This window comes from Hemiscyllium ocellatum, chromosome 7, assembly GCF_020745735.1.
Source record: "Hemiscyllium ocellatum isolate sHemOce1 chromosome 7, sHemOce1.pat.X.cur, whole genome shotgun sequence".
Classification (NCBI taxonomy): domain Eukaryota; kingdom Metazoa; phylum Chordata; class Chondrichthyes; order Orectolobiformes; family Hemiscylliidae; genus Hemiscyllium; species Hemiscyllium ocellatum.
Window position 1 is genome coordinate 12,562,264 of NC_083407.1, and position 16,033 is coordinate 12,578,296.

Sequence of the window (16,033 nt, forward strand, 5' to 3'; positions counted from 1 at the left end):
GCAAAAGTTCTTCATCAGGGGTGTTAGACCCACTACTGAGTCTGCAGTGTGTTAGATCCAAGATAACAGAGTCTGGAATACGTTAGAAACAAAAACAGAGATTGCTGGAAAAGTTCAGCAAATCTGGCAGCATTTGTGGAGAGAAATCAGAGTTAATGTTTTGGGTCCAGTCACCCTTCCTCAGAACGATGGTAGGTAGAGCCAGCAGTGTGTTACACCCACAATAACCTAGAATCTTTTAAACCAAGGGTAACACTGAGTTTTGATTGTATTAGAGTGTGTTTACAAGACTGAAACCTGCCTGACAGGAGTCTTAGCAAAATTGTGTTCGAAGAGAATCAGAGAAAAGATTCCACAAGTTGGAGTCATACCTAACACATAGGAAGATAATTGTTGGAAGTCAGTCATTTCAGCTCCAGGACATCTCTGCAGGAGTTGGTCAGGGTAGTGTCAGCGTGGGGATGTTCACTGATGATTGCATAATATTCAGCACCAATCAAATCTCCTCACATACTGAAGCAGTCCACATCCATTTGCAGCAAGACCTGGGTGACATCCAGGTTTGATCTGATAAGTGGCAACTTGTGTCACTTGAATGCCAAGCAATAACTATCTCCAGTAAGAGAGAATCTAACTCCTGCCCCTCAACATTTGATGGCATTACCATCACTGAATCCTCCACCATCAACATCCTGGGGTTACCATTAACCAGAAACCAAACTTGACAAGCCAAATAAAAAATGTAGTCACAAGAACAGGTCAGAGGCTAGGAATCCTGCAGCAAATAACTTATCTAAATCCCCAGGGCCTGTCCACTATGTACAAAACAAAGGTGAGGAGTGCAATAGAATATTCCTCACTAGCTCCTGGAAGAGGGCAGCTAGAACTGTGCTCAATCCAGGACAAAGCAGCCTACTTAATTGGCATCTATCACCTTCAACATTTACACCCTTCATCACCAATGCACAAACCAGCAGTGTCTAATTAGTTAAAAATCACACAACACCAGGTTATAGTCCCAACAAGTTTATTTGGAAGCACTAGCTTTCAGAGCGCTGCTCCCTCATCAGGTGGTTGTGGAGTATAAGATCATAAGACACAGAATTTGTAGCAAACGTTTACAGTGTGATGTAACAGAAATTATACATTGAAAAAGACCTGGATTGTTTGTTAAGTCTCTCATCTTTTAGAATGAACATGTTGGTTTCAGTTCTTTCATATGCCAACAAAATCTGACCCAACCAATGATGCCTACATCCCTTTAATGAATTTTAAAAACTCACAAATAATGCAAAGTGTGGAGTGTGTCAAACTCAGATATTATTCTTATGAAGTTATAACAGTGACTACACTTCCACAGTACTTTATTGGTTTTAAAGTACTTTTAGGATGTGGTGATGAAAGAAACTGTATAAATATAAATCATTTGCTCATGTATAGTTCATTTCTCCTTTAAAAGAATGAATATCCTCGACAGCTAAGGAAATCAGCCATGAATGAATAATAGCGAATAGAATTAACACACAATAGAAGGTTTACAATTACACAACCCCTTTGGACTTCTGAATCATTGTATTTCAACTATTATTAATTCAGCTCCTCATACCATTGGGATCATTAATTCCTCTCAGTATCCTTCCCCCTTCGCTCTCCCCTCCTCTCCCCTCCCCCTCCATGTTCCTGATTATATTGCAACTGATCTCATTCCAGCTCTCTGCTGCTGGCTAGGTCAATGACCTCTTCTAACATCCTGTGTTAACGAGTTCATCACTTCTGATATTACTGCAGTTCCCTCTTGTCAGGCTCTGTAACTACTCCCGGCCAGAATGCTATGTTATTAATACATGGAAACGTATTGCACAGACGACAGCTATTCAGCCCTTTGGCTTTTTCAAAGAGCTAACCAATTAGCCACACGTGCTCCTGCTATATCCTGCTGTGCTGTTTGGTTTTAAATCCTAAATTCAAACCAACTACTCGTATAAATGCGCACATGGAGTAGGCTTAAACTTTGTGATCCTCCAAGAGCAGGTTTGCAACTTGACCAACCTTCCTTTCCAATCAGACAATGCAAATTAAAATTAACTTCCCAAACCTAAACCACACATGCAAAGGATTCAACACTCACACCCACACAAATCCATAGCACTCGTGCACACACAGGCAAGGACACACATGTATATATAAGCTGACATATAAGTTATGGATGTATCCTCACACACCGACCCAGACTGAAACAATTGTTTGATCAAATGGAAATATTTCCCCAGTTATAAGACCATGAGACGTAGGAACTGAAGCATGCCATTTGGCCCATCAAATCGGGTCTGCCGTTCAATGGGATCATGGCCAATCTAAAAAGCCTTAACTCCACTTTTTTGCCCTGTCTTTACAACATTTACTCCCCTTACTAGTTAGAAATCTGTCTGTCACCCTTGAATGTACTTAATGACCCAGCCTCACCAGCCCTCTGCAATAAAAAATTCCACAGATTCACTATCCTCTGAGAGGAGAAATTCCTCTTCGTCTCTGTCTTAAACGGACAACTCTTTTACTCTAAGCTAATGCCCTCTGGCTCTTCCAAAAGGGGAAACAACATCTCCACATCTACCCTGTCAAGTCCCGTTAAGAATCTTACATGTTTCAGTAAGGCCTCCTATAAACCTGAATGAACCTTAGTTTCTAATAATCTCTGTAACATGCAGAAATCATGTGCATTTATACGCTGTCTCTCATGCTGTCATGACACCCTTCCATGAAATTTAAAGAAAAAAAAGGACTTTTTTTAGGAAATGTGGTTGCATAGTAAGCTCCAACAAACAACGCTGTGATAATGACCTGAAAATTTCTTTCACTGATTTTGGCGGAGAGATATCTGTGGCCCAGGACACTGGGGAGAAGTCCCCTGCTAATTGTCACTTAGTGCCATGGGATCTTTTACACCCAGCTGGAAGAGCAGATGGGCGCTCACTTTGATGTCTCACAAGAGAGACAGCACTTCCAGCAGTACAGCACTTGGAGCTATCTGAAGTATCAGGGTTATGGGGCTGGATTTTAAAGAACATTAGAACATAGAACAGTACAGGCCCTTTGGCCTTCGATGTTGCACTGACCTGTGGAACCAATCTGAAGCCTACCTAATCTACACTATTCCATTTTCATCCATATGTTTATCCAATGACCATTTGGATGCCCTTCAAGTTGACGAGTCTACTACAGTTGCAGGCAAAGCATTCCACACCCTGCTTCTCTCTGAGTAAAGAAACTACCTCTGACATCTGTCCTATATCTATCACCCCTCAGTTTAAAGCTATGCCCCCTTGTGTTCGCCGTCACCATACTTGGAAAAAGGCTCTCCCTGTCCACCCTATCTAACCCTCTGATTATCTTATATGTCTCTATTAAGTCACCTCTCAACCTTCTTCTCTCTGACAAAAACAGCCACAAGTCCCTCAGCCTTCCCTCCATACCGGGCAACATCCTAGTAAATCTCCACTGCACCCTTTCCAAAGCTTCCACATCCTGTAATGCGGTGACCAGAACTATATGCAATACTCCAAGTCCGGCCACACCCGAGTTTTGTACAGCTGGAGTGACCACTGCTAATGTTTTGATGTTTCATTGCTAGCTTCCAAAACATTAGGAGAAAGTGAGGACTGCAGATGCTGGAGATCAGAGTCAAAAAGTATGGCGCTGGAAAAGCACGGCCGATCAGGCTGCATCCGAGAAGCAGGAGAATTGATGCTTTGAGCATGAGCACTTCATCAGAAATGTATGGGGGTGGATCCAAGGGGGCTGAGATATAAATGGGAGGGGTGAGACTGGGGCGAAGATAGCTAGGAATGCAATAGGGAGATGAATTGGGGTGATGGTGATATGTTGGAGAGGAGGGTGGAGTGATTAGGTGGGAAGGAAGATGGACAGGTAGGACAGTTCAAGAAGGTAGTGCTGAGTTGGAAGGTTGGATCTAGGATAAGGTGAGGGGAGGGGAAATGAGGAAACTGGTGAAATCGATGTTGATGCCATGTGGTTGGAGGGTCCAAAGGCAAAAGATGAGGTGTTCTTCCTCCAGTCATCAGGTGGCTAGGATTTGGCAGTGAAGGAGGCCCAGGACTTGCAGGTTCTTGGCAGAGTGGAAGGGGGAGTTGAGGGTGGCCACTTCAACTCCCCCTCCCACTCTGCCAAGGGCATGCAAGTCCTGGACCTCTTCCATTGCCATATCTTAGCCACCCAATGACTGGAGGAAGAACACCTCATCTTCTGCCTTTGGACACTCCAACCACATAAGATCAATGTTGATGACAGTTTTGTCATCTCCCTGACCCCAGATCCAACCTTCCAGCTCAGCACTGCCTTTTTGAACTGTCCTACCTTCCTTTCCACCTATGCATTCCACCCTCTGCTCCGACCTATCATTATCACTCCCCACCTTTATCTATTTATCGCATTCCCAGCTACCCTCCCCCGCCTAACCCCCTTCCTATTTATCTCTCAGCCCCTGCGACACCCCCACCCCACCATTCCTGATGAAGAGCTTATGCTTGCAATGTCGACTCTCCTGCTCCTCAGATGCTGCCTGACCGGCTGTGCTTTTCCAGCGCCACACTTATTGATAACTTCCAAAACATTGTCTAGTTTCATTTTACTTCAAAGAACTTATATCTCTTTCCTGTAAGGGTTATCCCCCTTGACCTCAGGGAGACTTACTAACCAGTAAGAAAGGGAGGTAAAAAGGGTGGATGAATTGTATTACTGGTCAGAGAGGATATCACAGGAGCAGGAAATCGATGTTTCGGGCACAAGCCCGTCATCAGGCTTTTGCCCGAACGTTGATTTTCCTGCTGCTCAGATGCTGCCTGATCTGCTGTGCTTTTCCAGCACCATTCTAATCTTGACTGTAATCTCCAGCATCTGCAGTACCCACATCCGCCTGGAGTTTAAAGAGAGGTTGATTAAAGTGTAGGACAGACGTGTCCCTGTGAAAATGAGGGATAGAAATGGCAAGATTAGGGAACCATGGATCACAGGTGAAACTGTTAAGACTCAGAGGAAAAAGGAAGCAAACATAAGGTCTAGGTGACTGAAAACAGATGAAACTTTGGAAGAATATCAGCAAAGTAGGACTAATCTGAAACGAGGAATTAAGAGGACTAAAAGGGATCATGAAATATCTTTAGCAAATAGGGTTAAGGAAAATCCCAAAGCCTTTCATTCATATCTAAGGAGCAAGAGGGTAACTAGGGAAAGAGTTAGTCCACTCAAGGACAAAGGAGGAAAGTTATGCGTGGAGTCAGACAAAATGGGTGAGATTCTTAATGAGTACTTTGTTTCGGTATTCACTGCGGAGAAGGACATGACAGATGTTGAGGTTATGGATAGATGTTTGATTACTGTAGGTCAAGTCAGCATAAGGAGGGAGAACGTTTTGGGTATTCTAAAAGCAATTAAGGTGGACAAATCCTCATATCCAGATGGGACCTATCCCAGGTTACGGAGGGAAGCAAGGGAGGAAATACATGGGATCTTAACAGATATCTTTGCAACATTGTTGAACACGGGTTGGGTCCCAGAAGACTGGAGAATTGCTAATGTTGTTCACCTGTTTAAGAAGGGTAACAGAGGTAATTTTAGACTGGTGAGAAGCTGCTGGAGAAGATACTGAGGGATAGGATTTTTTGAGGAAGTGACAAAGTTGATTGATGAGGGAATATCTGTAGATGACATATACATGGACTTCAGTAAGATAAGGTTCCCATGGTAGGCTGCTGGAGAAAGTGAAGTCACATGGAGTCCAGGTGTACTAGCTAGATGGATAGAGAAGGTATAGGTGATCTGATTGACAAGTTTGCAGATGACACTAAGATTGGTGGAGTAGCAGATAGTGAAGAGGACTGTAAGAGAGTACAGCAGAACATAGATAGATTGGAGAATTGGGAAGAGAAATGCCAGATGGAGTTCAAACCAGGCAAATGGTGCACCAGGTGATGCATTTTGGAAGATCCAATTCAAGAGCAGAATATATGGGTAAATGGAAAAGCCTTGGGGAAAATTAATGTAGAGAGAGTTCTGGGTATTCAGGTCCATTGTACCCTGAAGGTGGCAATGCAGTTCAACAGAGTGGTCAAGAAGGCATATGGCAAAGTTTCCTTCATCGGATGGGGTATTAAGTACAGGAGTTGGCAGGTCATGTTACACTTGTATAAGACTTTGGTTCAGCCAATTTGGAATACTGCGTACAGTTCTGGTGGCCACATTACTAAAAGAATGTGGATGCTTTGGAGAGAGTGTAGACAAGGTTCACCAGAATGTTGTCTGGTGTGGAGGCCGCTAGCTATGAAGAAAGGTTGAGTAGATTAGGATTATTTTCATTAGAAAGACGGAGGTTGAGGGGGCACCTGATTGAGGTCTACAAAATTATAAGAGGTATAGACAGGGTGGTTAGCAAGAAGCTTTTTCCTAGTGTGGGGGACTCAATTACTAAGGGCCACGAGTTCAAAGTGAGAGGGGAATAGTTTAAGAGAGATACATTTGGAAAGTTCTTTACGCAGAGGGTGATGGGTGCCTGGAGCACGTTGCCAATGGAGGTGGTAGAGATGGGCACGATAGTGTCATTTAAGTTGTACGTGGACAGATACACAAGGCGGGGAGCAGACCCTTAGAAAATAGGTGACAGGTTTAGATAGAGGATCTGGATCAGTGCAGGCTTGGAGGGCCAAAGGGCCTGATGCTGTGCTGTAATGTTCTTTGTTCTTCTTTGTTCTAGAAGGACAATGACTAAGTGATGACTGTCCATGTCCCATGAACAAATACATTTGAAAAATGCACTCAATATTTTAGGCTCACAGATGAAAAACATCCAATAAGTTAATAGCAATCTTAGGGCTGCCATTGTCTGGGAAACTGTATCCCATAGGAGAAAGAGCATTAGACAACCGAGGAGAAAAATAGGGTGAAAACTCGAGGTGAATTGATAAGTAACCTGTGATTCTCTGCTTTGTTTCTTCTTCCAGTTTGTGTGCAACACCCAGGATTTGCACAGCTGTGTGGCTAAAGAGTACAACACAACTCCAAACAATGTCAATGCCTGTCATGTCGCCAATTCCTTTGCCAACCATAGTCTAGACCTAGAGACAGGTCTCTGCGGGGGACTTCAACCCAGCTGTAATTTCCCTGAGGTACCTTATTTCTTAATACAGAGCGAAACGATTCAGCCGAGCACTTCTGTGTCAGCACACTGAAAACGTATCCAGTCAGTTCCACTTTTCACCAATATTTCACGTAAAAACATTTCCGCTTCATGTATTTATGCAGCTCCCTTTTGAAGTTTAATATCGAACCAACTTGTTCCAGACAATGCATTCTAGATCATTATAACTTGCTGTGTAAAACCATTTACTTCCTCGATCTTTTGCCAGTTACCATAAATCTCTTCGAGTTACAACCTTCCTGCCAAATTTGCTCCATATTTACTCTATTTTGAACTCAAATGATTTTTTCTGGGGAAGAACATCCCACTTTCCCCAATCTCTCCAATATTATCCTCAGCGTTGTATTAATCTCGTAACCTTCCTCTGCACTGTCTGTAAAGCCTTCACATCCTTCCTGGAGTCCAGGATGGGATATAACGTTTCAGCTGAAGCTTACCGTCGTTTTGATGTTGGACTGATGTCTAGACCTAACAAAGATCTCAGAAAAGTTATATTTACAGCTGTTTTCTAATCAACCTTTGATAAGGTTTCCCATGGTAGGCTTATGCAGAAAGTCAGGAGGCTTGGGATAGTGGGAAGTTTGGCCAGTTGGATAGAGAACTGGCTAACCGGTCGAAGTCAGAGAGTGGTGGTAGATGGTAAATATTCAGCCTGGAGGTAAAAACAATGACTGCAGATGCTGGAAACCAGATTCTGGATTAGTGGTGCTGGAAGAGCACAGCAGTTCAGGCAGCATCCAACGAGCAGCGAAATGATTCCTAATGAAGGGCTTTTGCCCGAACCGTCGATTTCGCTGCATTTTGGATGCTGCCTGAACTGCTGTGCTCTTCCAGCACCACTAATCCAGAATATTCAGCCTGGAGCCCAGTTACAAGTGGAGTTCCGCAGGGATCAGTTCTGGGTCCTCTGCTGTTTGTAATTTTTATTAATGACTTGGAAGAGGGAGTTGAAGGGTGGGTCAGTAAATTGGCAGACGATACAAAGATTGGTGGAGTTGTGGATCGTGAAGAGGGCAGTTGTCGGCTGCAAAGGGACTTAGATATGATGCAGAGCTGGGCTGAGGAGTGGCAGATGGAGTTCAACCCTGTCAAGTGTGAGGTTGTCCATTTTCGAAGGACAAATAAGAATGCGGAATACAGAGTTAACGGTGGGGTTCTTAGTAAGGTGGAGGAGCAGAGGGATCTTGGGGTCTATGTTCATAGATCTTTGAAAGTTGCCACTCAGGTGGATAGAGCTTGTAAGAAGGCCTATGGTGTATTAGCATTCATTAGCAGAGGGATTGAATTCAAGGGTCGTGGGGTGATGTTGCAGCTGTATAGGACCTTGGTAAGGCCACATTTGGAGTACTGTGTGCAGTTCTGGTCACCTCATTTTAGGAAAGATGTGGAAGCTTTGGAGAGGGTGCAGAGGAGATTTACCAGGATTCAGTAAGATAAATAGAGAGTAACTATTTCCTGTGCAGGTGAAGTCCAGAACATATTAGAGTGAAGCCATTCAGAATGGAAATCTCCATAAACACTCAAGAAGTTCAACAACATTCAGAGTTAAGCAGCCCCCTTGCTTGGTACCATATCCATCAGCTTCCACATTCACTCCCTACACTACTGACGCTCAGTAGCAGCAGTGTGTATCATCTACAAGATACACTGCAGAAATTCACCAAGGCTTTTTCAACAACACCTTCCTAACAGACAATCACTACCATTAAGAAGGAAGGACAAGGGCAGCAGATGCATGGGGACATCACCAGCTTCAAGTTCCCCTCCAGATCACCCCACCTCAATTGGGTAAAAACAGTGACTGCAGATTCTGGAAACCAGATTCTGGATTAGTGGTGCTGGAAAAGCACAGCAGTTCAGGCAGTATCCGAGGAGCAGTAAAATCGACGTTTCGGGCAAAAGCCCTTCATCAGGAATACAGGCAGAGAGTCTGAAGGGTGGAGAGATAAGCTAGAGGAAGGTGGGGTGGGGAGAAAGTAGCATAGAGTACAACAGGTGAGTGGGGGAGGGGATGGAGGTGATAGGTGAGGGAGGAGAGTGGGTAGGAAGGAGTACGATGGGTGGATGGGGTGGGATGAAGGTCATAGGTCAGAGATGAGGGTGGAGTGGATAGGTGAAAAAGAAGATAGGCAAGTAGGACAAGTCATGGGGACAGTGCTGAGCTGGAAGTTTGGAACTGGGGTGAGGTGGGGGAAGGGAAAATGAGGAAACTGTTGAAGTCCACATTGATGCCCTGGGGTTGAAGTGTTCCGAGGCGGAAGATGAGGCGTTCTTCCTCCAGGCGTCGAGTGGTGAGGGAGCGATGATGAAGGAGGCCCAGGATCTCCATGTCCTCGGCAGAGTGGGAGGGGGACTGACTATATCGCTTTTCCTTCACTGTCACTGGATCAAAATCATGGAACTCTCTCCCTAACAGCATTGTGGATGTCCTACACCCCAAACCCAGCAGCGGTTCAAGACATTCACTCATTCCAAAAGATGTGCAGGTCAGGTGAATTGGCCATGCTAAATTGCCCACAGTGTTAGGTGTTTTAGTCAGGGATAAATGTCAGGAAATGAGTCTTTGTTGGTTACTCTTCGGAGGGTTGGTGTGGACTTGTTGGGCTGAAGGGCCTGTTACCACGCTGTAGGGGATCTAATCTAATCTAAAACAACTTTCTCCGGGGTTCTTAGAGATGGGCAGGAGAAGCATCCTCTCAGCATTTACCCTGTCAACTCCTTAAGAACCCTGCATGCTTTAATGAGATCACTTCCATTCTTCTAAACTCTAGTCAGTAGTCAGTAGCCTTCCTTCATGAGACTATCCCTCCATACTGAGGATCATCCTAATGAACTTTCTCTGAACTACCTCTAATGAAATTTTATCTTTCCCTAAATAAGGAATTAGGTAATAATAATATCTCTTACCTAATGTTAACGCAATTGACCAGTACTAAGCTACTTTTAAGCTGTTATCTTGTAAGAGTCTACAGGAGTTGGGGCTGTGCAGGACATTGGTTAGGCCACTGTTGGAATATTGCGTGCAATTCTGGTCTCCTTCCTATCGGAAAGATGTTGTGAAACTTGGAAGGGCTCAGAAAAGATTCACAAGGATATTGCCAGGATTGGAGAGTTTGAGCTATAGGGAGAGGCTGAACAGGATGGGACTGTTTTCCCTGGAGCGTTGGAGGCTGAGGAGAGACCTTATAGAGGTTTACAAAATTATGAGGGGCATGGATAGGATAAATAGACAATGTCTTTTCCCTGGGGTCGGGGAGTCCAGAATTAGAGGGCATACGTTTAGGGTGAGAGGGGAAAGATATAAAAGAGATCTAAGGGGCAACCTTTTCACACAGAGGCTGGTACGTGTATGGAATGAGCTACCAGAGGAAGTGGTGGAGGCTGGTACAATTGCAACATTTAAGAGACATTTGGATGGGTATATGAATAGGAAGGGTTTAGGGGGATATGGGCCGGGTGCTGGTAGGTGGGACTAGATTGGGTTGGGATATCTGGTCGGCATGGACGGGTTGGACCGAAGGGTCTGTTTCCATGCTGTACATCTCTGTGACTCTATGACTCTACTTCTTGTCACTGCCTCTTTTGCTGATGACCTGTTGGTGGTTAATCCTTCACCACTCACTGCTAGTAAACCCTGCAGACTAGTGTCACAAGATGTTTTGTTGGCATCAGATCTGCCCAAAGCAGATCTTTTCACAACCAGGTAACGGCTGCAGGCGGCTCATATGAACACTGTAGATGGAGAAGTTACACGAGTAGGAATGATTCCCTTTGTACAAGGAAACCTATTCTAATGAAGCTGTTTATGTCTGCTTTCCTTTGAACAGTACTTCACCTACTGTGTGCTGCTGAGTTTACTGGCCTGTGCTGTATTCCTCCAGATCAGCAGCATTGGAAAGCTCGTTCTCATGCTGATCATTGAGCTGGTTTACATTGTCATGATGGAGCTGCCTGGCGTCACCCTTTTTGATAATGCAGACCTATTGGTTACTGCCAACAGTCTGTAAGTAGCCATTTACGAACCCACTGCTTTATTTTGCAATTCTAGTATATTTATGATACCATGACAAAATGATGAATTTTAAAAGGAGGCTGATAGCTTGCTAAATACTGGATTAGTGGTGCTGGAAGAGCACAGCAGTTCAGGCAACATCCAAGGTGCAGCGAAATCGACGTTTCGGGCAAAAGCCCTTCATTGGGAATTAAGGGCTTTTGCCCGAAACGTCGATTTCGCTGCTCCTGGGATGCTGCCTGAACTGCTGTGCTCTTCCAGCACCACTAATCCAGAATCTGGTTTCCAACACCTGCAGTCATCGTTTTTACCAGCTTGCTAAATACGGTCATGCAAGCAAAGAGTGTGTAGTAAACCTTTTTGAATCACTGGTTAGGTTGCAGCAAGGTGTCCAATTTTAAGGATTCGACCGTATTAACTCAGGAACCAAAGGAGAGCAAAAGAGACAATGCTAGAAAGTGTCAGCAGGTCTGGCAGCATCTGTAAGGAGAGAAAAGAGCTGATATTTTGAGTCTAACTGACCCTTTGTTAAATCTTTGACAAAGGGTCAGTTAGACTCGAAATGTCAGCTCTTTTCTCTCCTTACAGATGCTGCCAGATCTGCTGACATTTCTAGCATTGTCTCTTTTGGTTTCAGATTCCAGCATCCACAGTAATTTGCTTTTAACCAAAGGAGAGCATTCAGCCCCCTGAGTCAGTTCCATTCAATCAGAAATAAAAGCAGAATGCTACAGATACTGAAGATTTGAAGTAAAATGTAGAAAATGCGAGTGCAATTCAGCAGATCTGGCAGCATCTGTGGAGAGAGAAGCAGAGTCAATGTTTCGAATCAGACTGAAATGTGACTGTGACCCCAAGGACTGCAGTGTTTCAAGGAGAAAGCTCCCCACCATCTTCTCGGGGGCAATAGGGATGGGCAATAAATGCTGGGTGACATCTACATCCTGTGTTCTAACTCAACATGGTGAATGGCTTTGAGAAGAACCTACAGTTGGTAGTGCTCCCACATACCTGCTGCCCTTGCCCTCCTAGGTGGTAGAAGTCTTAGGTTTGGAAGGCGCTTTTGAAGGAATTTTAGTGAGTTGCTGCAGTGCATCTTGTAGATGGTACACACTGCTGCTACTGAGTATTGGTGGTGTAGGGACTCACGCTGGGGCATTTAGGATTCCAATCCAGCAGGCAACTTTGTCCTGCACGTTCTTGAGTTTCTTGAGTGCTCTTGGGACCCCACTCATCCAAGCTGTTTACCATGTGTTTCTTTGATTAACTTCAGAGTCCATCTTCCCCTCCCCACAACCAGAGGGTTTAAAATATGACAAAGATATGGATGAAGAGTGAGTCAGCATGTCAACAAATATGCTGCAATAACAATACAAAAGTAACTGGAGAATCAATGAGTAATTGCAAACCCATCGGTTTTATTTTTAACTCCTGAGAGCTAGATGGTTTCTTATATTCTCAAAGAAAATTACAAACTTAGCATGCAAGCAACAGACACTGAAAATGCAGAGGTGTCAGCATTTCGAATGAGTGAAGACAGTTTAATTTGGCAGGTGTCAATACTTACTGTTGACACGTACCAATAAACCTGCTGCGTGTGGCCAGCATTATTTGTAGCTTCCTTACAGTTTTCTCACTAAGTGGGTGGATTCTTCCCAGACTGAGTCATCTTCTCCACATACTTGTTAAAACCAAGGCCTCTCCTGCTCCCCGATAGATATCAAGGACTCTGAAACTATCAGGTAAAGAGCAAACAATTCTTAAATCATCCGAGCCAGCAGTTTCTCTTAACCAAACAGTACCATACACTTCCAAAAGATCGAAAGTCAAGCATACCTCTGAAAACACCTTGTCCATTAGCAATGTCCCAAGTTCAACACAATGAGATTTCAAAGACAGGTAGAAACTTTCTAAATAAGATGGATTGAAATCCTGGAACTCCCTTCATAACCACACTGTGGCTGTGTTTACATTCCATGGACTGCAGCAGTTCAAGGCAGCAGCTCAGCACCACCTTAAATGGTGGGTGGTAAATGTTGGCCCAGACATCAATGCCCATATACCATGAACGAATGAAAAGAAAGCAGTTTGCATTTATACAGTGTCTTTCACACTTATAGAACCAACATTTACAGCCAATGAAATGCTTTTATGAAACGCAGTTACTGTTGTAAAGAGGGAAATTGTTGCATAAATTTGAACATGTAGCAAGCTGTAACCGACAGCAGTGAAATTAATGATCACATCATTAATTTTAGTGATTAATGTTGAGGAGTAAATATCGATCAAGGTTTCAACTCCCGTGACCATGCCTTGTACCACAGCAGCTGTGTCTTATTATATTTCTCTTGTAGACTCATGTCTTTGTGCTTGGTCCTTCATGGATTTTATCCCACTGTAGCTACATTAGGCATTTCCTCTGGGTGTCTGTACTGCAATGTCCCACTAGACTGCTCATTTCATAGCTTTGTGATACCCTGCAAGCAATATTAGGATGTAAAATCAATTGGAAAATGCATGTGTTAATGTTCAAACGTCAATGAGGATTTCTCGATTCATTTATGGGATGTGGGCACCACTGGCTCGACCAGCATTTATCACAGATCCCTAATTGGTAAGGGTCAACCACATTTCACGTGAGTCTGGAGACACATGTAGGCCGGACAAGGTAAGGATGGCAGATGTCCTCCCCTATACGATATTAGTGATCCATATATTTTTAACAGAGGTTACATGGTCACTATCAGGCTAGCTTTTTAACTTGCATTCCAATAATTTTCCTTACTTAATTCAAATTTCACCATCTCCCATTTTGGAATTCAAGAAAACCTTCACCTAAAGGTCTGGGTTATTAGTCCATTGATGGTTATGAGGATAGGGTGAAGACGTTGGGACAGTTCTCCTTGTAAAGAAGCAGACTAAGAGGAGATCTGATAGAGCTTTTCAAAATCATGAGTGGGCTGAATAGAGTGTTCCCACTCATAAAAGGTACAAGAAAATGTTGATTTAAAGAAATCTGCAATTGAAAGAAGGGTGAAGTGAGGAAAAACCTTTTCCAAAAGAGAGCAGTTAGGATATGGAGTGTTCTGCCTGGAAGTGTAGTGGAGGCATTCAAGAGATTGTTACTTTGAAAAAATAATGTGCAAGAGTATGGGCGTAAATTCAGGAGATTGGCCCTAGATAATGATGGTCTTTTTTACGAACAGGTGCAGGTGTGAAAGGTTGAAGGTCCTCCTGCTGCACTGTAACACTTGATTCTGTGACATTACCACTATGCCTCTGCCTTCTGCTCTGAATCTATTGCATCCCAAGCTTGTCCTTAATTTAGGATACTTTTCTCACTCTCAGTAGGTCTTATGGTCTTCACTTACACAATGGTATATATCATAGAATCCTACAGTTGTAAGGAGGCCGATCAGCCCATTGGATCCACACCGACCTTCCAAAGTGCATCCCACCTGCACCCACCTTCTTACCCTGTCGCCGGTGTTGGACTGGGGTGTACAAAGTTAAAAATCACGCAACACCAGGTTCTAGTCCAATTAGCTTTCGGAGCGCTGCTCCTTTATCAGGTGGTTGTGGAGAATAAGACTATAACGCGCAGAACTGAAACCAACATGGTCACTCTTAAAGATGAGAGACTTAACAAACAATCCAGGTCTTTTTCAATGTATAATTTCAGTTACATCACACTGTAAACTTTTGCTATAAGTTCTGTATCTTACAATCTTATTCTCCACAACCACCTGATGAAGGAGCAGCGTTCCGAAAGTGAATGCTTCCAAATAAACCTGTTGAACTATAACCTGGTGTTGTGTGATTTTAACTTTGTCCACCTTATCTATACATCCCTGACCACTATGAACAATTTGACATGGCCAATCCATTTAACCTGCACCTATTTGACTCTCCATCAGAGAAGGGGCCTCATTTTAACATTTCATTCGCCAAGTGACAAATGTGACAGCGCAGCACTCCCACACTAATGCACTGGGAGTGTCAGCGTAAAGTTCCTGTTTATGTCCTGGAGTTGGAAACTTGATCCCACCATCCCCTGACCCAGAATCAATGTTTATTTCTGTTGAGCCCCAGATGGATTCTGTCCAAGGAGGTGTGAAAGAGAACCATACTTTTGCACTCAAGTTCCATTGACATAATGACCAACATTCAAGTCCCATTTCAAGTTTTATGCACAAAATTCGGGATTGATACTTGCAGTACATTTCAGTACTGAGAGAAACACTGCATTGTCTGAGGTGCTGTCCTTCAGCTGAAGCTTAAAGATACCTACTTGGGAAAATGTAAAAGATCCTAAGTCAATATTTTGAAGTGCAGGGGAGCTGTCTCAGGCTTACTGCTTAATATTTATCCATTAATCAATATCACAATAAAAATATCCCGTAATTATTACATTGTCGTTCGTGGGAGCTAATTGGTAACTGTGTTTTCTACATTACAAAGGCAGCTGGCTTCTAAGAGTATTCCATTGGCTATAAAATGCTTTGAAATGTCTTTCTTTTAGAATTAAAATTAACATTAGATTTATGTAATGCATGTTGCATGTAACTCACATGAGTGCAGTGAAAATTTTACAAAATTGCCACTTACGGTGCCATCTTAGATAGAAAGCTACCTCTGTATAGATTCTTAGGAATTCTTTACAAATTACACTTCTTTTTAGTGATATACGCACATGGTCCATGAAAATTCCTTTCTGCCTTTACAGTTTTTTGTTTCCCATCACTAAGAAAATATTTTGATTTGACTTCCATTCAGTGTTGCGAAATTGCATTATAAAAGCTGGCTGGTACATG

At 43.4% G+C, this 16,033-nt stretch overlaps 1 protein-coding gene across 2 annotated transcripts in view; it reads left to right on the forward strand.

The window, feature by feature from the left end:
* adcy5 (adenylate cyclase 5) overlaps positions 1-16,033 on the forward strand; it is a 424,581-nt gene that overhangs the window by 384,145 nt on the left and 24,403 nt on the right. For both annotated transcript variants that reach the window (XM_060828269.1, XM_060828270.1), the window contains exons 14-15: positions 7,011-7,175; positions 11,035-11,210. In XM_060828269.1, the coding sequence (XP_060684252.1) occupies positions 7,011-7,175; positions 11,035-11,210 (341 nt within the window). The remainder of the gene's footprint in view (positions 1-7,010; positions 7,176-11,034; positions 11,211-16,033) is intronic.